The sequence below is a fragment of the Carcharodon carcharias genome, chromosome 16, assembly GCF_017639515.1.
Source record: "Carcharodon carcharias isolate sCarCar2 chromosome 16, sCarCar2.pri, whole genome shotgun sequence".
Lineage (NCBI taxonomy): Eukaryota > Metazoa > Chordata > Chondrichthyes > Lamniformes > Lamnidae > Carcharodon > Carcharodon carcharias.
In genome coordinates, this window is record NC_054482.1 from 3,969,527 (window position 1) to 3,991,236 (window position 21,710).

General features: G+C 47.0%; 1 protein-coding gene across 3 annotated transcripts in view; it reads right to left on the reverse strand.

Moving 5' to 3' along the window:
* Positions 1–21,710, reverse strand: part of kcnt2 (potassium channel, subfamily T, member 2) — a 789,028-nt gene that overhangs the window by 461,007 nt on the left and 306,311 nt on the right. For all 3 annotated transcript variants that reach the window (XM_041208210.1, XM_041208209.1, XM_041208208.1), the window contains exons 6-8: positions 15,508–15,582; positions 7,412–7,495; positions 6,866–6,960 (exon numbers count right to left, since the gene is read on the reverse strand). In XM_041208210.1, coding sequence (XP_041064144.1) covers positions 6,866–6,960; positions 7,412–7,495; positions 15,508–15,582 — 254 coding nt within the window. The remainder of the gene's footprint in view (positions 1–6,865; positions 6,961–7,411; positions 7,496–15,507; positions 15,583–21,710) is intronic.

Below are 21,710 nucleotides of genomic sequence, written 5' to 3' on the forward strand. Positions count from 1 at the left end.
CGCCCGCCGACCTGTCAATGTCAAATAGGATTTCAAAACACTAAAAAACTATAGCTTACTAGGACTAGCCCTACAACAGCAAGACTAGCATGAAAATTCAGCAGGAAGGAACATCCTGAGCAAGCCTACAATTCTGACAGCTAGATGATCCTCCTCAAAAAAAACATTATTTTCCATCTCACCAACAGATGGCCCAGCCCACAGGACCAGAGGAACGTGAGTGGGCCATTTGGCCTTTCAACTTGCTTCACCATTTTGTTACCATTTCAGCTCGTCAGTTTAATCCCACTTTCCTACTCTTTCTCTATATCCCCTAGTTATTCCCATTACATCTCAGCTAAGTACATAGTTACCTCAGTTGATTCTGTCTTTCATCTTCTGGAACAAGGGGCTGAATTTTCGGGCCCTGCAGAGGTCAGCAATGGAGATGGATGGGGCCCGGAAATACCAGCAATGGCTTGCACGCCAGTTTCCTGACACTTACCTTGGCGCCAGCTATGTTCACCAGGCCAGGAGACCCAGTAGAGCCAATTGCAGAGCTCATTAAAAGCTCATTAACAGGTGTGTTGAGAGTTTCACGTGACATACGGGTTACAAGCCCTGCCCGGGGATGATCAGGTGAAAAGAGATGGGTACAAAGCAGGGAGTTAGTAATGGCCGTCCCAGGAAATTACTCCTGAACCATAACATTTTAAATAGCATACAGAGAGACTTGGACATTGGCAGACAGATGCTATGTAGGTGGATAGAAGAGTGGGCAATGTAGGGGGTCATCACCCTCCTGGCATCTTTGGGGCAGAAGTGTAGGGGGAAGGCTGCCAAAGGCAATTGGACAACCGGCTGAGCACATGGAAAGCTGCAGGTAACAATGGCGGCACAACTCAGATTTTGTGTCTAGTGGGTGGTGAGGGGGAACACACTCCACAGGCAGAGAGGAGCCACGGACAGGAGAGAGAGGAAGGACATAGAGGCCATACACTCCACATAAAATCTATCAGTGAAGTAGGAGCTACCTGAAGAGGACTGAGTCGCAGTGCCATGGGAGACTGCGTCTCTCCAGGCAGATGGTCACAGACATTTGTGCCCTTGTTGCTGAAGACCTCTCACCTCACAGCACTCATTGCCATATCCTGCCGGTAGCCATCAAAGTCATCATGACCTTGAACATGTGCACTTCTGGATCTTCCAAGGATCAGTGCAGACCTTGACGGCATCTTGCAAACAGCTATATGTACTGCATCTTGCAGGTCACTGATGGCGTATTTACCAGAGCTGGACAGTACATTCATTTCACTAGCCATGCAAACTCACAGGGACAGAGGGCAATGGGCTTTGCCACTCTCACTAGATTCCCCCAGGTGCAAGGCATCATCAATTGTACCCATATGGCCTTCAAGATAGCCAGAGATTGCCCACTCAGATTCACCAGTAGGAAAGGCTTCAACTCCCTTAACATTCAATTAGTCTGTGACCACAACTCAGAAAGAACTAGGGGATTTAGAGAAACATGTTACCATTTTAACAAAATGGTGAAGCACTTTAGGAGCCAAATGGCCGACTCATGTGTCTGTAATCCTGTAAGTTAAGCCATCTGTTGGTGAGATAGAAAATAAATACTTTTTTTTTTAAAAAAAAAGGCCATCTAGTTGTCAGAAATATATAAGGGCTTGCTCAGGAAATTACTTCCTGCCGAATTTTCATACTGGCCTTAGTGTCCTAAAGCTAATCCTAGTTAAGTTGCAGCTTTTTATTATGTTTTGAAACCCTATTTTTCTGATTGTTACTCACTAGAATAGCCCACAAGGAGGAGAACTTCCTCCTTGGGTATGCTTACTTTCCTAGCAGCTGCCATGGTTCCTTAATTCTCTGGTAATCCAGGCTGCTGCAGATCTTCACTCCAACTCCCATCTTTCTTGTGACTACTGAGGCCGTGCATCAGTGCTCAACTGAGTAGGGCTGAGTCTGTCCTCCCTCTTCCGAGAGGAACTGATCACAGCTCCCTCTGCCTATGGCACCTCCTTATGCATCCTAGTGCCATTCTCCTCAGTGACGCAGATCCTAATTAGGCATGAGGACCTGAGGTGAGAGTATCTGCGCTGGTGGATGGTGTGCTTGTAAGATGTGACACTTGTTTCTTCCGTTTCTAGCTGGGGCTCTTGGGCTGCTGCTTGGGAGAGAGGTTCTTTATGGATGGACATCTGCATCTGTGGGCGACACAAGAATAGATCATGAGAGCTGGCCTTAGAGAGCAGAAGCTTCTGCAGTGCTGAAGCTCTCCAGTGGAATCAGTGTTCACCATGCTGTTGGACGTGATGGAATGCAGTGCATCCCCTGAATGAACACAGCGCTCTCTGTAATCACCATCTCAAATAAGACTGCCTATTTTGCCAGAGCCACCTTCTTCCTGGTCAGCTATCCCAGCTACTTCCATTGCTCACTCCTCCATTGGCATGTAGGGGACAGTTCCTCTTGTTTGAGCGCTCTCCCTCACATTGTGCGCCTGTTTGTCCTGATTGGAAGAAAGAGAGTGAGGTCAGGCACTACTATTTCCAAATGACCAATTGCAGCCATTCCAATTCATTAGCAGCCACACTTATCAATCGTAACACGTCCTCAGCGGTACTATGGCTCCAGGGCATTCTGAGGCATTATTAAGTGCGTTGTTCCCATGTTAAGGGGTAACCAGCACACTGTAGTTCCTCAGCTGGTGTGCCTGTTGGAGGGTGAACACCCAGGGCTTTGTCCTGAGGGCTGAAGGTGCCACTCACCTTGCCAGTGCATAAGAGGTCATTGAAGCATTTCCAGCACTGGATCTATGATCTACAGCTTATGCTACTGCTGTGCGCAATCTCTGTTATTTCCTGCCATCCCTGCTTTATTTATGTAGGTGGCCTCCTCTTCCCATTCTCTGGGAAGAGGACCTCCCTCCTCATTCTCCCTGCGCCTAACATTGCTTTTAGGTTTCATTAAAGAGCCTGGGGCAGCCCTACCCCGGGATCCAGGCCTCTGGCTGTCCTGGGCCACCTTGAAAAGGACTGCAGGTTGATTTAAAGAGGAGCCACAAAAATAGTTGTTGTGGTCTGTTTAAATTGGGCCCACACTTTAGAAATCCCGCCTTTGGTTCCTGGCCCAACGGCTGCTGATTGAACGGCAAACCCATCTCCACCTCGATTAAGGTGTTGCACCCGTAAATATCGTGCATCATTTCCGTTTCCCCCAGGGGTAGCTTCACAACCCAGAAATTGTCCCAACTTACGATATCTGCCCCAAGGCAAAAGTTCAACTCAACTCATCCCACATTCTTATATCGTTTTGTACAAAGGATTTTTTTCTGGATTTGTCTTAACTGTTTAGCCCAAAGTTTAAAATTATATTTCCTTTTTTTATGTTGCCCAAATGCAGAGAAAGTCCTTTTCGAATTAGCCTTTTAATTCCCTCTAATATTTTAAACCTCTCTTCTAGATTAACCCTTAACCTTCTCAACCTCAGCGATATAACCCAAGTTTACCCAGTTTCTTATCATAGTAAGTCCCTTCTTCCTAGGTATCATCCTGGTGACTCATGACTGGACTTTCTCCAAGACTAGAACATCTTTTTCATTCTTGGAATGCAGGCAGTTCCAATGGGGCCAGCATTTATTGCCTATCCCTAATTGCCTGTCTTAATGTAAATGCCATAAAGTGAATAAAATATTACAAATGAACAGCACTCTGTAAAGATGAAGCAAGGAAGTATTACTGCTATATTCCATGCCATGGATAATGAACCCCACAAAAGGAGAGAAAGCGGAAATGGTGCACGGATCCAGTTATGACGTCAAAAATGACACATTGTTGACAAAATCCCGGCCTTTCTATCCATGTCATGGAGCTACTGCCACTTCCATGCAATTAAATTATTACAAACAGTCTTGTGTGGAGCATTATGAAATGCCTACTATACATCTATGTATATAAAATCCATTGATCCCCTTCAATTACTTAGTCAAAATCTTTAGTTAAATATTATCCACCAGAAAAGCATGCTGACTTTCCCAGATCAGCAAATATTTTTACACATGCTCCATTACTCAGAGCAGATAATTTTTTTTCCGTTACTTCCATAATTCTGACATTTAAGTGCATAGACTACATTTTTAGTTTGTCTCTTCCTCTTAGCTTTGCTAACTTTGTGACCACCCCACCCCCAACCGTTTCTCCCCTCCGAGAATGATATTATTTCAATTATATTATGGTCACAATTCTCAAAATACCCACTTACTAACATTTTATTAACTATTTATGGTTTGTGATTCATAATGAAATAATTCACTTAATGAAAACGATGGCACATTTTTCAGTTAGATTATCTTTACAAATGATTATTTTTTACAGGGTTTATATTTTGGTAAACCATTTTGCAAAGTTTCAGCTAGCTGCCACTTATTCTGGCCTTCTTTTGCAGATGTTCCAATCTGCCACAGTTGAGAAGCAACTCAAAGTAATTAATAAAATGCCTTGCTTGTGAAAAGACAGCTTGATTTTATATAAATACACCAAACTTACTCCAACATTGGGAAAAGACTCAGGAATGCAGAGTCCTAAGCTGCACAAATCAGGGTTAGGAAAGCTCTGCTGACAGTGGGAGATCAACAAATGAAGGCTCAAGATTCAGCGTTTATTTTAAGAAAAAGCTTTCTGAGAGATGGAGTGCTATACCACTGTTCAGAAAAGCCAAAATATTGATAGAAAATGCAGTATCCTTCATGGATTGCGCATTCAAATTGTATAAGGTAGATAAAGTCCAGAAGTTTTAAAATTTCAGAACCTGATGCTCAAAATCCAAAGATTTTAAATCAATTTTGCTAAGTTTGGAGTGGGTAATTAAAAAGCTGACAAGTGTGTGTCACAAAAAATTGTGCTGTTAGCATAACTAAGTTCACTGCTACAGGTTTAAGAACAAAAGCCACAATTTAAAAAAAAAACTCTCTCTCTCCTTCCTTGTTCAAAGCCACCTTATAACAAAGAAATTTCCAGGCATCCGGAATTCCTAACAAACTTCTCCTTGGCCACAACTACAATACCACTCCAAAATCAGCCACTGGGAGGTGCATGAGAACAGCTCATCTTAACTTGAAACGAGTAGAATGTCAAAGATTGCAAATTCTCAGCAGGCAGAATGGATATCCTGATGGGTGAGGAAGAACCCAAAACATTCAATGTGAAGAAATATGCAAATCAGATATAAGCACGTTTGATATGTATGTATGTATGTATGTGTGTGTGTGTATGTGTGTGCGCACACACGTGCACATGAGTGTGTGATTTGTATTAAAAAAATGTACATTTTCCAGTAAAAAGCATGCATCTTTTCTAAGAAGTTCTAAATGAAAAGCATGCATCATAAGAAGATTAATCACTCCCACACCACCAAACATAAGGATGTAGCGATTTCAGTGGGTTATGTTCTCTACAGGAATTTTGTGCTATATAAAATATGCCCTTTCATTTTTTATGTTGCAAATAATTTTTAGTTTGGGAATTGTTTTGTTTTAATGTGGATAAATGGAAAAACCTGATTGAGAAACTGGTAACAACCCTGATATAAATGCAAATCAAACCAGTGTGATGTAATTACAGTTAAAAGGTGTTTATTCAATAAGGTTAGAGTTATGGTGAGGAACATAAACAATGGATGACCCACCATTAAGTTTTTGGTAAAGCCAGATGGTCTACGCACAGCTCAATAAAAGATTTAAATTATTCATGTAGGTCCCAGATGAAAAGAAGTGGAAGCAGTTTGTAAACATGAGAGTTCCTTAAAAGGACAGACCAATTTTGAAGAGAAGGCAATTATATCCATTAGAGATAAATTATTGATATGGGTCATAAAATCAAAGGGTTTGGTTTTGAAGATAAAAGATAGTTAATTTACATTTCTGTTTGGAGTATCCCGAGTATGCCACATTGTCATGAAGATGAGCTGTGGGGATTAAAAGGTTTATTTTTTAAAATTTATCTGACTGTTTCTCAGAAGGCAGTTGCAGATTTCGTTTTGTGTAGGTTGCAGCTCACTTAGAGTTCGTGAGTGAAAAAGAGATTGGAAGATTTGCTTAACTTGCTGCTAGAAGAAGAAATCTACAGTGACTCTCAGTGAAAACAAGCAGCTTGGAGAATGCAGTGAAGTTTGAGCTGCGAAGTCTACAGTCGTGAGGTTTTGAAGAAATTTGGAGGATCGCTTAGCCAATAACTAATGGAAGGATCCTTATGAAATTTCATACCGCTGAGAATAGCTGCAACAGTGAGAAGAAATCAGAGTGAACGCTGGAGAGCTGTGGCATACCTTTGGGTTGGCCCCAAGATAGTGAATGAACCTTCAAGATTTCATAAAATAAGGGAACTCTTGTGTGGGGCGGGGGGGGGGCATTGGGGAAGTAAAAAGTTAAACTGAGTTTATAGCATAAATCTTTATAAACCATATAGTGTTAAGGTAATAGTGCTTGCTTTAATTTTTTATATATGATAAAGTCTGTTTCTGTTTAAACACCAAAGCTTGTGGTGTTGTCAACTAATTACTGGTTGTTGGATTTCTCTTTAAATGTTAGCGATCAGGATCGCAACAAATATAAATTACTACACTAGCACTCCATACATAAAATAGTTAATAACTGAAAATGCTGCTAGAAACAAGAGCAGCATTTATAATTTGGACCAGGAAAAATATTAATGTGGTACTCTCTCATTACTGAAAAAGAATAGTTTAATAAATTCAACTGGTAAAATGGATGTTTTGAATTTTATTCATATCTCCAAAAAGGTAACAGCAAGCTTTCAATAAAAAAGCAACAAGCATCTTTTACAGAACAGGCTGACCCAACATCACTTACCAAGTAAAAATGAGGCACAGTAAAGTGGATATAAGAATAAGAACCTGATTGAACATAGCAGATTGGGTTCGCTGGATAGCTCTGTGAAGATCATTCTAAATGAATGGAAAGAGAATTCAAAATTCTCATTTATATTCCAAACAAAAATAAGGACAAAGGTCTGTTTCTTTTTAATCTGAATACAACATTCTTCTTTTTCAGAGATAAGTTACATGTGGAAGTTACATGCTTAATTACCTAAGACAAGTTACTTAGAACAGTACTGGCTGCAAATAAAAACTGAAACTGATGTTTGTACTGTCACTGAATTTTACAAACTAGTTGATTTGTTAAAATGACCCCATTCTGCACAACTTAGAAAATTATATAACTTTGCGATAATTATTGCCATTAGATTATGGGATTCAGAATTCTGAGTATTGGGCGAGGTGCTAAATTGAGGTCCTGTCTACCTGCACAGTTGGATGCAAAAGCACCCATGACACTATCTGAAGATGAGCAGAGGAACTTGGAGTGACTATTTGCATTTTAGGTCCTAATACTCACAATCATATTCTCCAGGGCATGCTTGGCTAACCAGCAGTTCAGAAAAACTGGGATGAATAGATTCCTTAATGGAGACCAAAATATCTGAAATGAAATTGAGTTGGGTGAAAGCAAGATCTCAGAGAACTTCAGAAAACAACACACAAAATGAAAATACTACATGGTAGAAAAAAATTTCAAATCATGTCACACTGTTGCTTTGTGGGACCTTGTTGTGCACAAATTCCCTGATTATAAAGAATTTTGGCATGTCCCAAGATGGCAAAGACACCAGAGGCCCAGAGAAAAGTTCAGAGGTGGAACGGGGGTGGGGGGTGTGGGGGAAGGGTGTGATCAGGTAGGAGGGGAGATCCCACCCCTGATCAAGTCTGGGGAGAAAAGTCTTGGGGACATCCCTCCTGCCCGGAGGCCACTTAAAGCCCTTAAATGGCCACCGAAGAGTTTAATCCTGCCACTGCTGCTTTTCAACCAGCAGCAGACAGGGACTCACCAAGCGGATGGATTTGTCAGCAGCCTACTGGCAGGGCGGCCTTCGGTCATGGGCCCAGTTGAGGGACTTAGCATCAGGAAAGAAGGGCCCCGCAGGAAGCTACCCCAGCCCTTGCTTCTGACTACCCTGCCCACCTTGCTGACTGCCCCCATCCCACCCACATTCACTTCTATCTTGGGATCCGTCCCTCATCCTCATGGTTGGCCACACTGCAGAACTGGCAGTGACCACTGCTCCTAGTGGTGCTGCCAGACTCTAATTAACTGGCAGCACTCAGGTGTAGGACCTGGGGGGCTCAATTTGATGGAAGGCTCAATACTACCCAGGTGAGGTGCCTGGCCACCTCAGAATAACGCCAGGCCTCCCAGAAAAAGAGCAATGCAGGGCTCCCACCAGTTCTCCAACTGGTAGGCGAGACCCCTGTCCCCCATAGTAAATCCCGGCCTATATAAATGCAAGTTCTTTTTTTCTTACACTTTACACCAGAGCCCTAGGCTCCAGATACAGATCAGAGTTTTATTATACTTTGTGTAAAAGTATTTCTCACCTTCACATTCGGCTGGAGTACATATCATAACGTTTTAGCTGAAATGAGCTTGGGGAAAAAAAACTGAACAAATTGATTGGTTCATTCAATAGTGGGTTGTTTTGGTATCACCGGGAAGAGAAATTAAATTGTCTCTTTAAATACAGATTCCTTATTCCTAATAAACAGAATCAGATTTGATTCAGTTAACTTAATAGTAGTTACTTGAGTGAGAAAATCAGGGCCGATGAATTTTCATACTTTAGTTTTCTACGCTATGTATTTAACATGTGATACGCCATATGTGCAAAACTTTGAATTATATGTAACACTTAGGGCAGAATTTTTTTGCCCTTCTGGCGGGCATGTGCCTGACCCACCAAGCATGAAATGATGTGCATTGACACTGGCCAAGCGTGCCATCGTCAACACGCACTTTCGCTAGGCGGGCATGCAAGGGAGACGGAGGCTTGCTCACCATTAATTAAGAGGCCAGTTAAGGTCCTCGACACACCAACTGTCTTCAAGTTTTACAAGCCCATGCCAATTTTCAGCTGTCGAACAGGCAAAGCGGACAGGCGGGCAGGCCACAATTCGCAAAAGCTCATCCACAGGTGGAATTAGAAGGGTCGGTAACGTTGTCAATGTGAGTACTGAGGAATAGTGAAGATCATGTTCTGCTGGTTGCTTTTGTGAACTAGTCTGCTTCATCTCACTTCAGAGTTGCATTCTGATCATTTCTAGGCTTCATTTCTGGACTCAATGTTGTCTCCAGGTCCCCGGAGGATTCAGACCATGTGGGCTCTTCCAGGTATCAGACAGCCTTCCCTTACACTGGTAATGGGGATTGTGGTCTCTGCTGGAGGCACCTCCTCTGAGGAGGAAGAGAGGGGCAGAAGGGAGAGGAGGCCAGGTGTCCAGGGGAGTGACTTGTGGGAGGAGAGGCGCAGGCGCAAGGGGAGCAGGGCCAGCTGACAGTCCTAGGCGGAAAGGGCCACAGAAGATAACACTATCCTGCTGCCAGGGTTTACAGGCGGCGATGCAGCTACCTCAATATGTCTGAGGTGCAATGCCGAAGGAGGCTCCATCTCTCAAGGGAGACAGTGACCTCCATTTGTCTGATGATTGGGCCGGAGATCAGCTCCGACTGTGTGGGGGGTCGTCCCACGCCAGTAGCTCTGCAGGTCACAGTGGCCCTCAACTTCTATGCCTCTGGCTCTTTTCAGGGGTCAGTGGAGGATCTGTGTGGAGTCTCCCAATCAGCTGTCCACAGTTGTGTCAAGCTGGTGACAGAAACTGTTCAGGTGCGCATTGACTTTCATTCACTACTGTATGGATGAGGCCATCCAGGCAGAGTGAGCTAAAGGCTTTGCAATGATTGCTGGGTTCCCCTGCGTCCAGGGTGCCAACGACTGCAGACAAGTGGCTATCAAGGCGTCAGCGGGTGAGCTGGATGCCTTCGTCAACAGGAAGGGATTCCACTCCATGAACGCGCAGATAGTGTGTGACCACAGGATGCTGATTCTGCAAGTCTGTGCAAGGTACCCAGGCAGCTCCCATGATGCTTATATCCTCAAACACTCCCAGGTGTGGAGGCTCTTCGGGTGGATGGCTGCTGGGTGACAAGGCTATCCTCTAAAAAGGTGGCTCATGAAGCCTCTCCACCATCCAAGAACAGAGGCCGAGCAGCGGTACAACAGGAGCCAAGCCTCCACAAGGGCTGTGGTAGAGAGAACCATAGGTCTTCTCAAGATGCGCTTCCAATGCCTGGACCATTCAGGGGGTGCACTGCAATACCCCCTGGAGCGGGTGTTACTGATAGTGGTTGTGCAGAGTGCAGCATGCAATCTGGCACTGGCAGTGGGGGAAGAGGATATTGACGCAGTTGCATAGGCCACAGATGATGAGTCCAGTAGTGAGTCTGAGGACGAGCATGGTAGGGAGAATGCTGAGGGCATGGATGTTTACCTGGGTAACCTCCTGGGAGGCAGGGACACCAATGCTCCTTCAGCTAGCCTACCAAATAAAAAACATCACCAATGCCAGGGCTGCAGGCTCCATACTCGATCTCTGACAGGACCATTTTCTTGGCCACCAACATACACTCTGTGTCTGTGCAATAAAGTTTCAGCAGACACACGTCCATCATTACATAATGGCCTACCTTGCACCTACAGAACAAATGAAGCATACAGAGGTCAATAGCACAATTCTTATTTAGTTGTGCACGTGAAACATAGCTGAAGTGAACAATAACTAGTGTTGTTTATCACACCATTGAAAAAGTTAAAGCAAAACGGGGAAACAAAATATCACCCGTGATAAGGCCATCTTGTGCTTAAGGTGCTTTACATTTATGTTTGTGGAGTGCTACGTCTAGGTGCTCCCCCCTCGCTGGCACCGGCATTGGAGATACCTGCTGACTCTGCTGTCTTGTTGGCCTTGATGACCTTGGCGGTCGTCCTCTGGCCTGTGGAGCCTGGGAGGGAGCAGCTGGCATCTCCCCAGTCACCGCAACCTCATCAGATGCCACAATCACTGGCAGAGGAGCTGCTGGTGTCATCCAGAGTGCCCTGAGAGGAACCCGCAGTGACGACAAGCAGCTCATGCGTCAACGTGAGGTCCCTTTGGAACTCTCTGCTCACCACTGATGGGCGGGCACCTAACTGGGATACTGGGTGCCCAATCCATCTCCCACACAGACACTGGCCAGCTGAGGTCATTGCCGGTGTGAGGGCTCGCAGGTACAAGCGCATCCCCGGGACCCCTGATTGTATTCTTGGAGCAGCCTCTCCATGAAAGTCGCTACTCTCTCCATGGAGGAGACATTGTGCTCAGCCATGAAGGTCAATGCAATGGTCCGCAGGGACTCCTCCCAAATGGACACCATGGCATGCATTCCCTCATGTATCTCCACCAGATTCTCCCGCAAACCCTGCTGGACTTACAGCATCTGCTGCCTAATGGACAACTCCAGAGGCCCATCATCAGCCATCGACTGAGCACTGTCTTGGTCTCCAACAGTCCTCCGACTGCTGGCACCCGGGGCACACTCTGCTTCCGCCTGCACCTCAAGCAAGTGTGAAGTGCCCTCACCAATGCGCACCGAGGTACAAGATGGCGAACTAATGCCCACTGAGGTGCTGGTATCTGCACTGATGCCTGCTGAGCATGGTGGTCTTCCAGGGTCAGGGGTGGCCCTTCAGGGTCTTCATTGCGAACACCTGCTGTTGAGCCTAAAAGGGAGAAGGAGGACATGTTATTAGTTTAAGTCATGACATGGTCACTGTGCATGCCAGGCACCCTGGTAAGATAATAGATATCTGCATCATGGTGCCCTCGTCTTTCCATTATCAATGGGGACTCCAGTTTTGAGGCTCACATCAACATCCATTAGACTACATTAAAATGGTTACAATAACCGACATTCTCACCTCAGTGCACTGCACTCTTACCTTTGTCTGGCACCTCAACCTCACCGCAGCCACTTGCCCGAGGCGCATGCTGCCTCTCGAGCCCCAGTGCCTCCTGCTCATAGCGCGTGAGAATTAGACGGTGTGGGGATCCTTCACCAGTCCGCGACCGCTCAGTAATGTTATGGGATGTCTTCTCCTGAAAGGAGAGAGGAGCATTGATTAGTCCACTCTGCAACCGCATCGTCATTGCAGCCTGGCCAATCCCATCTGAGGAACAGGTGGGGCTCAGCCGATTTGTGGCCCTTGAGCCGCAAGGCACTCAGTCCACGCAGCCAGGGTTCACCCTCTTAGCCAGCTCGAGAGTCATTTTCAGTTGCCATTCACACTCTAACACCCCTAGGGTCCACAGGGGGGTTTGGCCAGCCCTGAACCGTTCTGCACACCGACCCATGCCAACACGGTACTCACCCTTCCCAATCACAGCAGATCGTTGAAGCTCTTCCAGCACTGCACCCATGTGTGCCTCACCATGTCGTGGCTGCACACCCTGGATGCCACCTCTGCCCATGCTTTCTTGGTAGAGGTGCCCGGAGGTGGGGGGGCCTCCTCCTCCTGTCTCTGGGGGGACAAGGGTTCCCCTCCTGGCTGCCACTTCCTCCTGGTGGGGTGGGGGGGGGGGGGGGGGGGGGGGCGGTGGGGAGAGAGAGGCAACGAGGCACTCATCTGAAAAACGTGGGACTGACTGCCCCGCTGACCTGCCATGTCCAGCTTCACTGGAATCCATCGAGGGTTCAGCGTCCTTCTGTGGCAGCCTTCCAGGGGCAGACTGGACCACTTTCAAATCGGCTGCCACGTCACCGTTGGACCTGGCGGACATCATGCGGCCCCGCCCGCCCCTTCTCAGAGCTTCCCCAGCTGCTTCTCACACTGGGCGGGCCTTACTTGGAGGTCCATTCCCAATCATAGGCGGCGGTTGGCTTTCCGCCTGCCCCCTGCCCACCCCCACCGAACCCGCCTTCCCATCGAGCTAAAATCCACACAAAGTTATTTGGCTGAGATAATTTGCAAAGCAGAAATTAAATATTACCAGACTGTTAAAAAAGATGCTACTTTCAAAGTTTTAGAAAATCAGCCACTCGTCATCGGTCAGTGTTATATTTCTCCCAATGTGGATATTATTTTAAATGAATAGTTTAATTTTATGCTCCTGGGGCTGCATTTTGAGCCTGGAAAGTTCATCCCGCGGGCTAACGTACCGGTTCCCCAGCTCCATCCTGCCTCTGGGTCATTTTTGCAGAGGTGGGATTGGGGCTGGCATGACTACTTGGCCACACATGACCAGTAGCTATAAATAGGCTTGTTTAGGGCTTAACTGAGACCCATTAAAAAAGGTACCTGTCCAGGATTTCCAATCAACCTCCAGGCTCCTGCATAAGCAGGGGCCAGTTTAGGTGCTGGTGCTGGGGCTGGGGGTAGGGGTGGGGGTGGGGCTGGGGCTGGGGGTGGGGTGGGGGTGGGGCTGGGGGTGGGGTGGGGCTGGGTGTGGGTGTGGTTGGGGGTGGGGGCGGGGTGGGGGTGGGGGGGCAGGGGTGGGGGTGGGGTGGGGGTGGGGGGCGGGGGTGGGGTGGGGGTGGGGCTGGGTGTGGGTGTGGTTGGGGGTGGGGCTGGGGGAGGGAGTGGGGGGTGGGGGTGGGGGTGGGGCTGGGGGTGAGGTGGGGGCGGGGGTGGGGGTGGGGTTGGGGCTGGGGGTGGGGTGGGGCTGGGGGTGGGGTGGGGCTGGGGGTGAGGTGGGGGCGGGGGTGGGGGTGGCGTTGGGGCTGGGGGTGGGGTGGGGGTGGGGTGGGGCTGGGGGTGAGGTGGGGCTGGGGGTGAGGTGGGGGTGGGGTTGGGGCTGGGGGTGGGGTGGGGGTGGGGTGGGGCAGGGGTGGGGGTGGGGGTGGGGTTGGGGCTGGGGGTGGGGTGGGGGTGGGGGTGGGGGTGGGGCGGGGGTGGGGGTGGGGGTGGGGGAGGGTTGGGGTGGGGGAGGGTTGGGGATGCGGTGGGGGTGGGGGTGGGGGAGGGGTGGGGGTGGGGTGAGGGTGGGGGTGGGGGTGGGGCGGGGGTGGGGGTGGGGAAGGGTTGGGGGTGGGGCGGGGGTGGGGGTGGGGTGGGGGTGGGGGTGGGGCTGGGGGTGGGGGTAAGGATGGGGGTTGGGTGGGGGTGGGGGTGGGGTTGGGGCAGGGGTGGGGGGGGGTGGGGGCTGGGGGTGGGGTGGGGCTGGGGGTGAGGTGGGGGCGGGGGTGGGGGCTGGGGGTGGGGTGGGGCTGGGGGTGGGGTGGGGCGGGGGTGGGGGTGGGTGTGGGGGTGGGGGTGGGGGTGGGGGTGGGGGTGGGGGAGGGTTGGGGTGGGGGAGGGTTGGGGATGCGGTGGGGGTGGGGGTGGGGGAGGGGTGGGGGTGGGGTGAGGGTGGGGGGGGGGTGGGGCGGGGGTGGGGGTGGGGGAGGGGTGGGGGTGGGGGTGGGGCTGGGGGTGGGGGTAGGGATGGGGGTGGGGCTGGGGGTGGGGGTAGGTGGGGTTGGGGCAGGGGTGGGGTTGGGGCTGGGGGTGGGGGTGGGGGTGGGGGTGGGGCAGGGGTGGGGGTGGGGGTACGGATGGGACACCTGCCCCTCACCACAGTGCAGGCCTGGCTGCACTTATTAAAAGATGTAAAAAGTTGGAGTGAGGGCACCTCCTTGCTGAACCGCCCTCTGCTGCCTACCTTCCAGTATCGCCTGCTGTTCTTCTCAGGCTGGAAAGCCTCTGCTGGGACCTCCAGCTTCAAAAGCCCATTCACTGCCCTTAAATTTTACAGAGAACCAGAGTGCATAGCCAACTAAGGGGTTGCCCGTGTGAAAATCCCAGTCAGCGGCTAATCTTAACCACACATCCCGTTCCACCTCACCACCCAGCCCACCCCAGAGGTGGATTCAAGACCAGAAACAGCTTCAACATCTGTTCTTTTGCCCCTGGATGTAAAATCCAGCCCGTTGTCCACATTTTTTTTTTAAACCTTTGGTGTACCTTCTTAACCGAGCTTAAAAAAAAAATGACAGGGAGCAGAAAGCTGCAGAATTATTTTGTTGTCACATTTAAGCAGTTTGATGCTATCTTGTTTTAATTAAATTCATCAATGGTGTCATCCTGCTGAAAATGATTTTGAACTCTGCTTAGCAAACACAGAGTACATTAATTTATCGTGGTAAATAAAATGAACCCCGTCACCTACGGTGAATCAGAGTTACACAAGCTGTCTTAGCATGAGCTTATGAATATTTGAAATCTATCTATCTTCGCTTGAAATGAACATTCTTAATTTTTCAATTACGACTGGAACACATTATAAAAGGCATGCACCACAGGGTCTAATTGAAAGTCTTAGCAAAAATACTACAGAAAATTCTTCAATCGGCAGATGTGACCTTCAAACAACTTGTAGGTGTGAGCAGCATGGGTTTATTCTTCCTGTGCTTTTTATAAAAACAAAAAAACTGACTTTGCTAAAATAGCCATTTGTTTTTTTTTTAAGAATGCAGCCCTGGTGAAAAGATGTCCTTTGAATATGCTGCTTGTGTTGGAAAAATGTTATCTTAATAATTACTGCCAACCAGATTCCCCACTGAATATTTGATAGAGCGGACAGACTTACTGTGATGATAAAGGGCACAGTGTTGATCATCTCCAGGATGAAGGGTATTCGTAGAATTTGTTCCCAAATGTTCCCCTTTGAGAAAGGTATAACCACAGGTAAAAAGGTCAGTGACATCAATGACTTCAGTACAAAACGAATCAAAAAAATTGCACAATATAAAAACAATTAAAATATTCAAAATAGCTATTCAATTGTTCAATTCTTTGATTCAGTATAGAGGTATTGCGATCCACTGATGTCCATTAATTTGGACACAGAGGCCTCAATGCCTAAATGTGTTTAGCAGATTGAATGATACAGCTCAGATGGAAAACATTCAGCCCATTGTGGCTGTGCTGGTTCTATGGTGTGGCTATCCAATTAGTCCTACTCTCCTACTCTTTCCCAATAACCTTGTAAGTTCTTTTTCCCTTCAAGCATTTACCCAATTCCCTTATGAAAGTTCCCTACTGAATCTGCTTATACCATCTTCTCAGGCAGTGAATTCCAGATCATAAAATCTCACTGTGTAAAAAGATGTTTCCTATTTTCACATTTGATTCTTTTGTGAGTATCTTAAATCTATGATCTTTGGTTACAGACTCTTCTGACACTGGAAGCAGTTTCCCTCTATTTTTTTTCTATCCAAACCATTCACACCATTCATAATTTTGAACTCTTCAAATTAATTAATCACTTAAGGGCCTCATTTGACAGCAGGCTGGGACGGCCATCCACAGGCCTTCTCACCACTGACTTAATAGGGTTGGAGGCACAAAGGTGGCAGGGTCCCTACTCGCCACCCTCCCACCTGATTAAATAGCCCCTACCACCAAAATCACTGTGTGTGTGGGGGTGGGGGGGGGGGGGGGTGGCTGGAAGGACAAGATTCTGCCAGGATGTGCAGGAAACTCATCCACAGCTTAAAATTTAATTTGAAGGATGGGTTTCCCAAGATGGAATTGGGAACTGAGAGATGGCGATTAATGGTTCAAATGCCATGTTAGATCAGGCACTGCTAGGGAAGCCTGTTGTCTTCGATCATGTTCCACAGGAGATATTGGGGTTTTCTTCTTTGCACCTCTGTGAAGCACCTTGGTACCTTTTTTTCTACTTTGGAAGTGGTCAATGAATGCCAGTTGTCGGTATTGCTAGTTATCCACGAGCAACTTTGTTTCTCCAAAGTTTTGTTCTTGAAGGTCATTAAGAGAATTTTTTGAAATAATTTGGAACATTCCTGAAAACAACATTAAAGCTGTCTGCTTCAACAGTCACAAAACACACTAAAAACGAAACTTGGCACTTAGCAATTTGCCTGGCTTTAACCATCCACCACCATTTTACTCAGGTCCTTTACAACTACTGGCCTGAATCAGCCATCAGCTGGATTAAATTATCCCAACAGGAATCCTATGATATGTTACAAATGCAGGCTATCACTAATTGAACAAGGCTACATGAGGTCCAAGCCCAAACTCTGTCTCTTAGTGGATGACTGCTGGATTGTCTGCTGAATAATGACTGCAGGGGTGTCAGCAGCCCAGATAGATCTAACAAGACAGGCATTTCAAAGTAGCCTTCCCCTACCAACACATAACAGTCCACCCTGAAATGAGCTCAGTCTCATTCCAAAGAAATATTCCCTTCCATTGGGCCCAACTATATATTAATATCTATGTATATAACCTCAACAATCTGAACAAGACAAAAAATGAAAATGGAAGAACTGTCAATATCACCCAATACAATTTATATTATAAATTAGTGTGTGGTGCAGGTGTATTTAGCCCCAGTGCTTCCTTTCAGTCAAAGTGTACAGGATGTGTCCTCTACTTCCTTATGTTTTGTTCCTTCTAAGGGATCTCCCAAGTAGGAGGATGAAGCGAGGTGGATTGTTATGGGGTTTTAATTGTTGCCACAAAGGACAGAGGTCACTCAATCACTCCTTCAGCTGAGCCAGATAATGGCTCTGAAAGTGTAAGTGTGCCATTTTTCAAAAGTTGCTACCTGAGTTTGAACAATGAGTAACTCTTCCATAGCCTTTTGAAAGGGGTGACCAGGAGTTTACAGACATACTATAACACCCTGAGACAACACCACTACACCAACTGCGACTATTGATTTATGTCTGGGCAATCCCTCAGCATGGGTGCAGTACGTGGTTGAGAATTTTGTGGATGAATCAAAAGGTTGAACCATTGTATCATGACTGTTTCAATCCGATTTCCCAGGTTAATTAATGTAGAGGACACGGTCAAGATCACTGTGGCACCAGTCTAACCATTCCTGAGAAAAACTAAGGCTCGGCTAAGAACCTCTGCTGTAGGAGGCCCTGGAGTAGATGTACACTTCATGTCTACTACAGCTCCTGCGGAGAATTAGCAGCATTGCACAAATGCATGGACTTGTCCATGGGTTCTCAGAATTGTACAGGCTGCATGGCACAATCTCAACTTGCTTCAAGTTGTGCAAACAAAGAACATTTGTAGGCAAGTATTGCAAGTTCCAAATTTTTGTTCACAGCAACTGAAAGAGGCCTTGTGGCCAACCGCTGCCCAACAGATTATGTCTCCTGTGATCCCTGACACTTTCTTCTCCTCACGCTCTGGTTCTTCACAGCTCCCTCCTGCACTCACATGGATAATGATGATGATTCATGCTTTAACACTTCACTGTGGTCCCAGCACAACATGTAATAAGCAGCAGGAACACCATGAATTTATATAAATTTGCTGACCTTGCATTATTATGCGAGGTCAGCTGTTTCTTGCATGGATGTGCGGAGCCTCTGAACAGCACCAGCTGCAGAGTGCAGGGCTGTAAGAAAAGCTCCACAGTCTACATTCTGCAAATGGATAGTTGTAATCATATTTTCTTCTGAACTGAAACCAATGAAACAAAGTTTATGTCATCTGGTTTCAGTGAGGCCACTAACATTTTGATTGTGCAAAAATGAGACAGAATGTATCAGAATGACAATTTGAAAAAGCATATCATTCTCCAAAAGGGGAGAGAGGGATTCCAGTGGTGGAACTACAATTGATTGATTCTGCAATACATGTTGTGTCTTATATTGAAACTTAACCCATGGTAATAGCTGTTCACTGTCAAAGTGATTGTGACAGAATACAATTTTACTTTGATATCCCTATCTGCAAATAATGTATAATTGAGTAACTGAATTCAGAGCTGGGCCCTATTTATTGGATTTGCTCCCATACAGAGGAATAAGATAATTGTATGACATGTCAAAATTAAATTTGGCTTTAATTTTTCATTGTATCTTTTCCTATTATGTCTGTACAATTCCTCTCTCTTCCAATAAAACTTTATTGCAACCTCTCTATATTAATGAATTTGATAAACGTATGACAGCACAATTACATTACTACTTTATATAGTAATGCTGCAGAGGGTTGACCTCTAAAACAAGACAGTTCATTAATGATATATTTACAACTTCTATTTTTAAAACATATTTCCAATCCAAGTGGAAAAAATACTCTTTCCTTTCCCTAGCAAGATAAAAAATAAGACTCTGTATTGACCACAGCAGACTGTGGTGGCAGATTGAATCAGATCTAACAGTAGTTTCATCTGTTGCAAAATTACTGACATTTCCACTTATTAAAATATTCCAAAGCCCAGCAAGAAAACTTCACAAAATTGGACAATACCAGGAGACAGAGAGTGCTAATTCTGCCCGTGGTGCAGCTAGATTTTTAAAATACTGCATGCCATGCATAGTTTGCCTTCCTGTGGCACTGAGAACAAGGAGTCCGTGATCTTGCTGCTTGTAATCCAGTGTAACCCACTTTCAGTAGCAGGAAAAGATAAAACCAGTTTCTACCAGGCTGCGAACCAATCACATTGAGGTTAGCTTGTAAATTGATGTTACAGGGCACTACCCAACACCAAATGACCATTTAAATAGAAAAGTTGCCAAATATCTTGTGACTCTCCGTGACCACTTGTGGAATACTTAATTCTGTATATCAGTTAAAATTCTATTTTGATTACAACCCTTGCAAGTTGTAGGCCATATCGTGGCAACATATTACATTGATTCAGTAATTTCAAAGGCAAATTAACAGCCCCTTTTTGCTTTCCTGGAGAGTGCTGGCCATCACTTGGATGGTCAGAGATTAGTGTGCTGCATGATTGCCCTGTTGGCTCGAACCATGTGGAAATCTCCTTCAGCTACTGCAGGCCATAGGGAGTGGCACACATCTATATGTCTGGCTTATAGCTGTCCAGACTGGCATTACTACCACTTATCACGCTGAAGATGATTAAGTTCTCCACACATATAGAATTTAGTATCTAAATGCCACTTCAATTGACATAAGCAATTATATACTAACAATAAAAAAGGAACAAATGGCGTGGGGGGGGGGGGGCGTCGAGTGGGCGAGGGAAGTGGCCACACATTCAGGAAACCTGTAGAAAGTGACCATCCCTCTGCAGCTGAGAGAGTTCAGGTGCAGCCACCTTGATATGTGGGCTCCTAGCTTATCTGTCCGCTTAAGCAAAGCAGAGGCATCAAAGTGCCACTAAGTTCTGAAGAGCTCCCTCCCACCCCGGTACAGACTGCAAATTCATGAGCACTTTATTGGACTGCATGCGTTGTACCTGACCATGGATCAGTCATTGCTGGAGGCACTCACAGCTTCTTGCAACGTCAGCATCCTGGTTTGGACCAGTGTCCATGGTTCAAGCCAACAGGGCAATCATGCAGCACACTAATCTCTGACCATCCAAGTGGTGGCCAACACTCTCCAGGAAAGCATAAAGGGGCTGTTAAACTTCGCCAGGGCAGGTTCTTAGTTAACCACGTCTCTCTCTCTCTCTCTCTTTCATCCTGCAGGAGGATTATATCAGGGTCATGAAGCCTGGTGAACTGGCTGTATGCCTGATGGCTGACAGAGCACAAAGACGACAGAGGAGAGAGTGACTGAGGCTCCTGGCTACACAGAGGAAGGGAAAGCAACCTCAGGAAGAAGGGGTGGCTCATACCACCCAAGAGCCACAGAGCCATCGCAGGCTGGCGCCTAGCGACAACCAGGGCCTATATATGTCAATTTTTATTCCTACAGATGACTGAGAACTTGTGTCGCCGAAGACTGTGAATGTCTAGGGCACTGCTCACTCACATCTGTCATTTACTGCAGGATTTGGCGCCAGGGGGACATGGAGGGCACCCAATGCCAGTGGTTGTGGAAGTGACCACGGCGCTCAATTTCTATGTCAGTGGCTCCTTTCAGGGCTCCACAAGTGGAGACCTGCGGGATCTCTCAAACCCTGGAGCAGACTGGTCCAAACCAGGATGCTGACATTGCAAGAGGCTGTGAGCGCCTCCAGCAATGGCTGATCCATGATCAGCTCTAGTGAGGAGATTGTACAACATGTGCAGTCCAACTGCTCTGTAGTCCACTAAAGTGCTCATGAATTTGCAGTCTGTACCGGCGTAGAGGTGGGGGGAGCTCTGCAGAACCCACAAATACATCCATGAGGCCACGGATGCAATCTTCACGAGGGCACAGGACAGCCAGGATGCATGAGTGATTGGATTCACCCAGATCTTGGGTTTCCCCACAGGTGTAGGGTGCAATTGACAGTATTCATGTGGTGTTCAGATCTCCATTGCAACACACAGTGAAATTTATCAGCCACAAGGGCTTCCATTCGCTGAATGTACATCTGGTGGGCGACCACCAGAAACGCATCTGCATTTCCAGGGAGTGTCTACGATTCCTACATTCTCAAGTCGGTCACAGATCCCTGACATCTTCCAGGGTCCACAGAGGCTGCAGTGTTGGCTCCTCAGGGACAAGGGCTACCTGCAGAGGCCATGGCTGATGACACCCGTGCGCTGGCCCCAGACTGCAGCAGAGCGACACAATAATGAGGCTCATGCAACAGCTCGCAACTTGGTGGAGCAGACCATCGGGATTCTGAAGCTGAGGTTCTGGTGCCTGGACCGGTCTGGTGGAGCCCTGCAGTGCAGTCCGCAGATGGTGTCATGCATCCTCTGCTGCGCCCTTTACAACCTAATGCTCCAACGGGAAGACAAGCTTGCTGAGGAGATGGAGGAGCTGCACACCTCCTCCAATGAGCATGACGCCGACGTGGATAAGGCTGAGGAAGTCCTTGGAGGCAACGATGACAGGGATGAGGCCCTCACACTGGCTAGATGAGGCAGATGCACTTGGGAGGCCCAC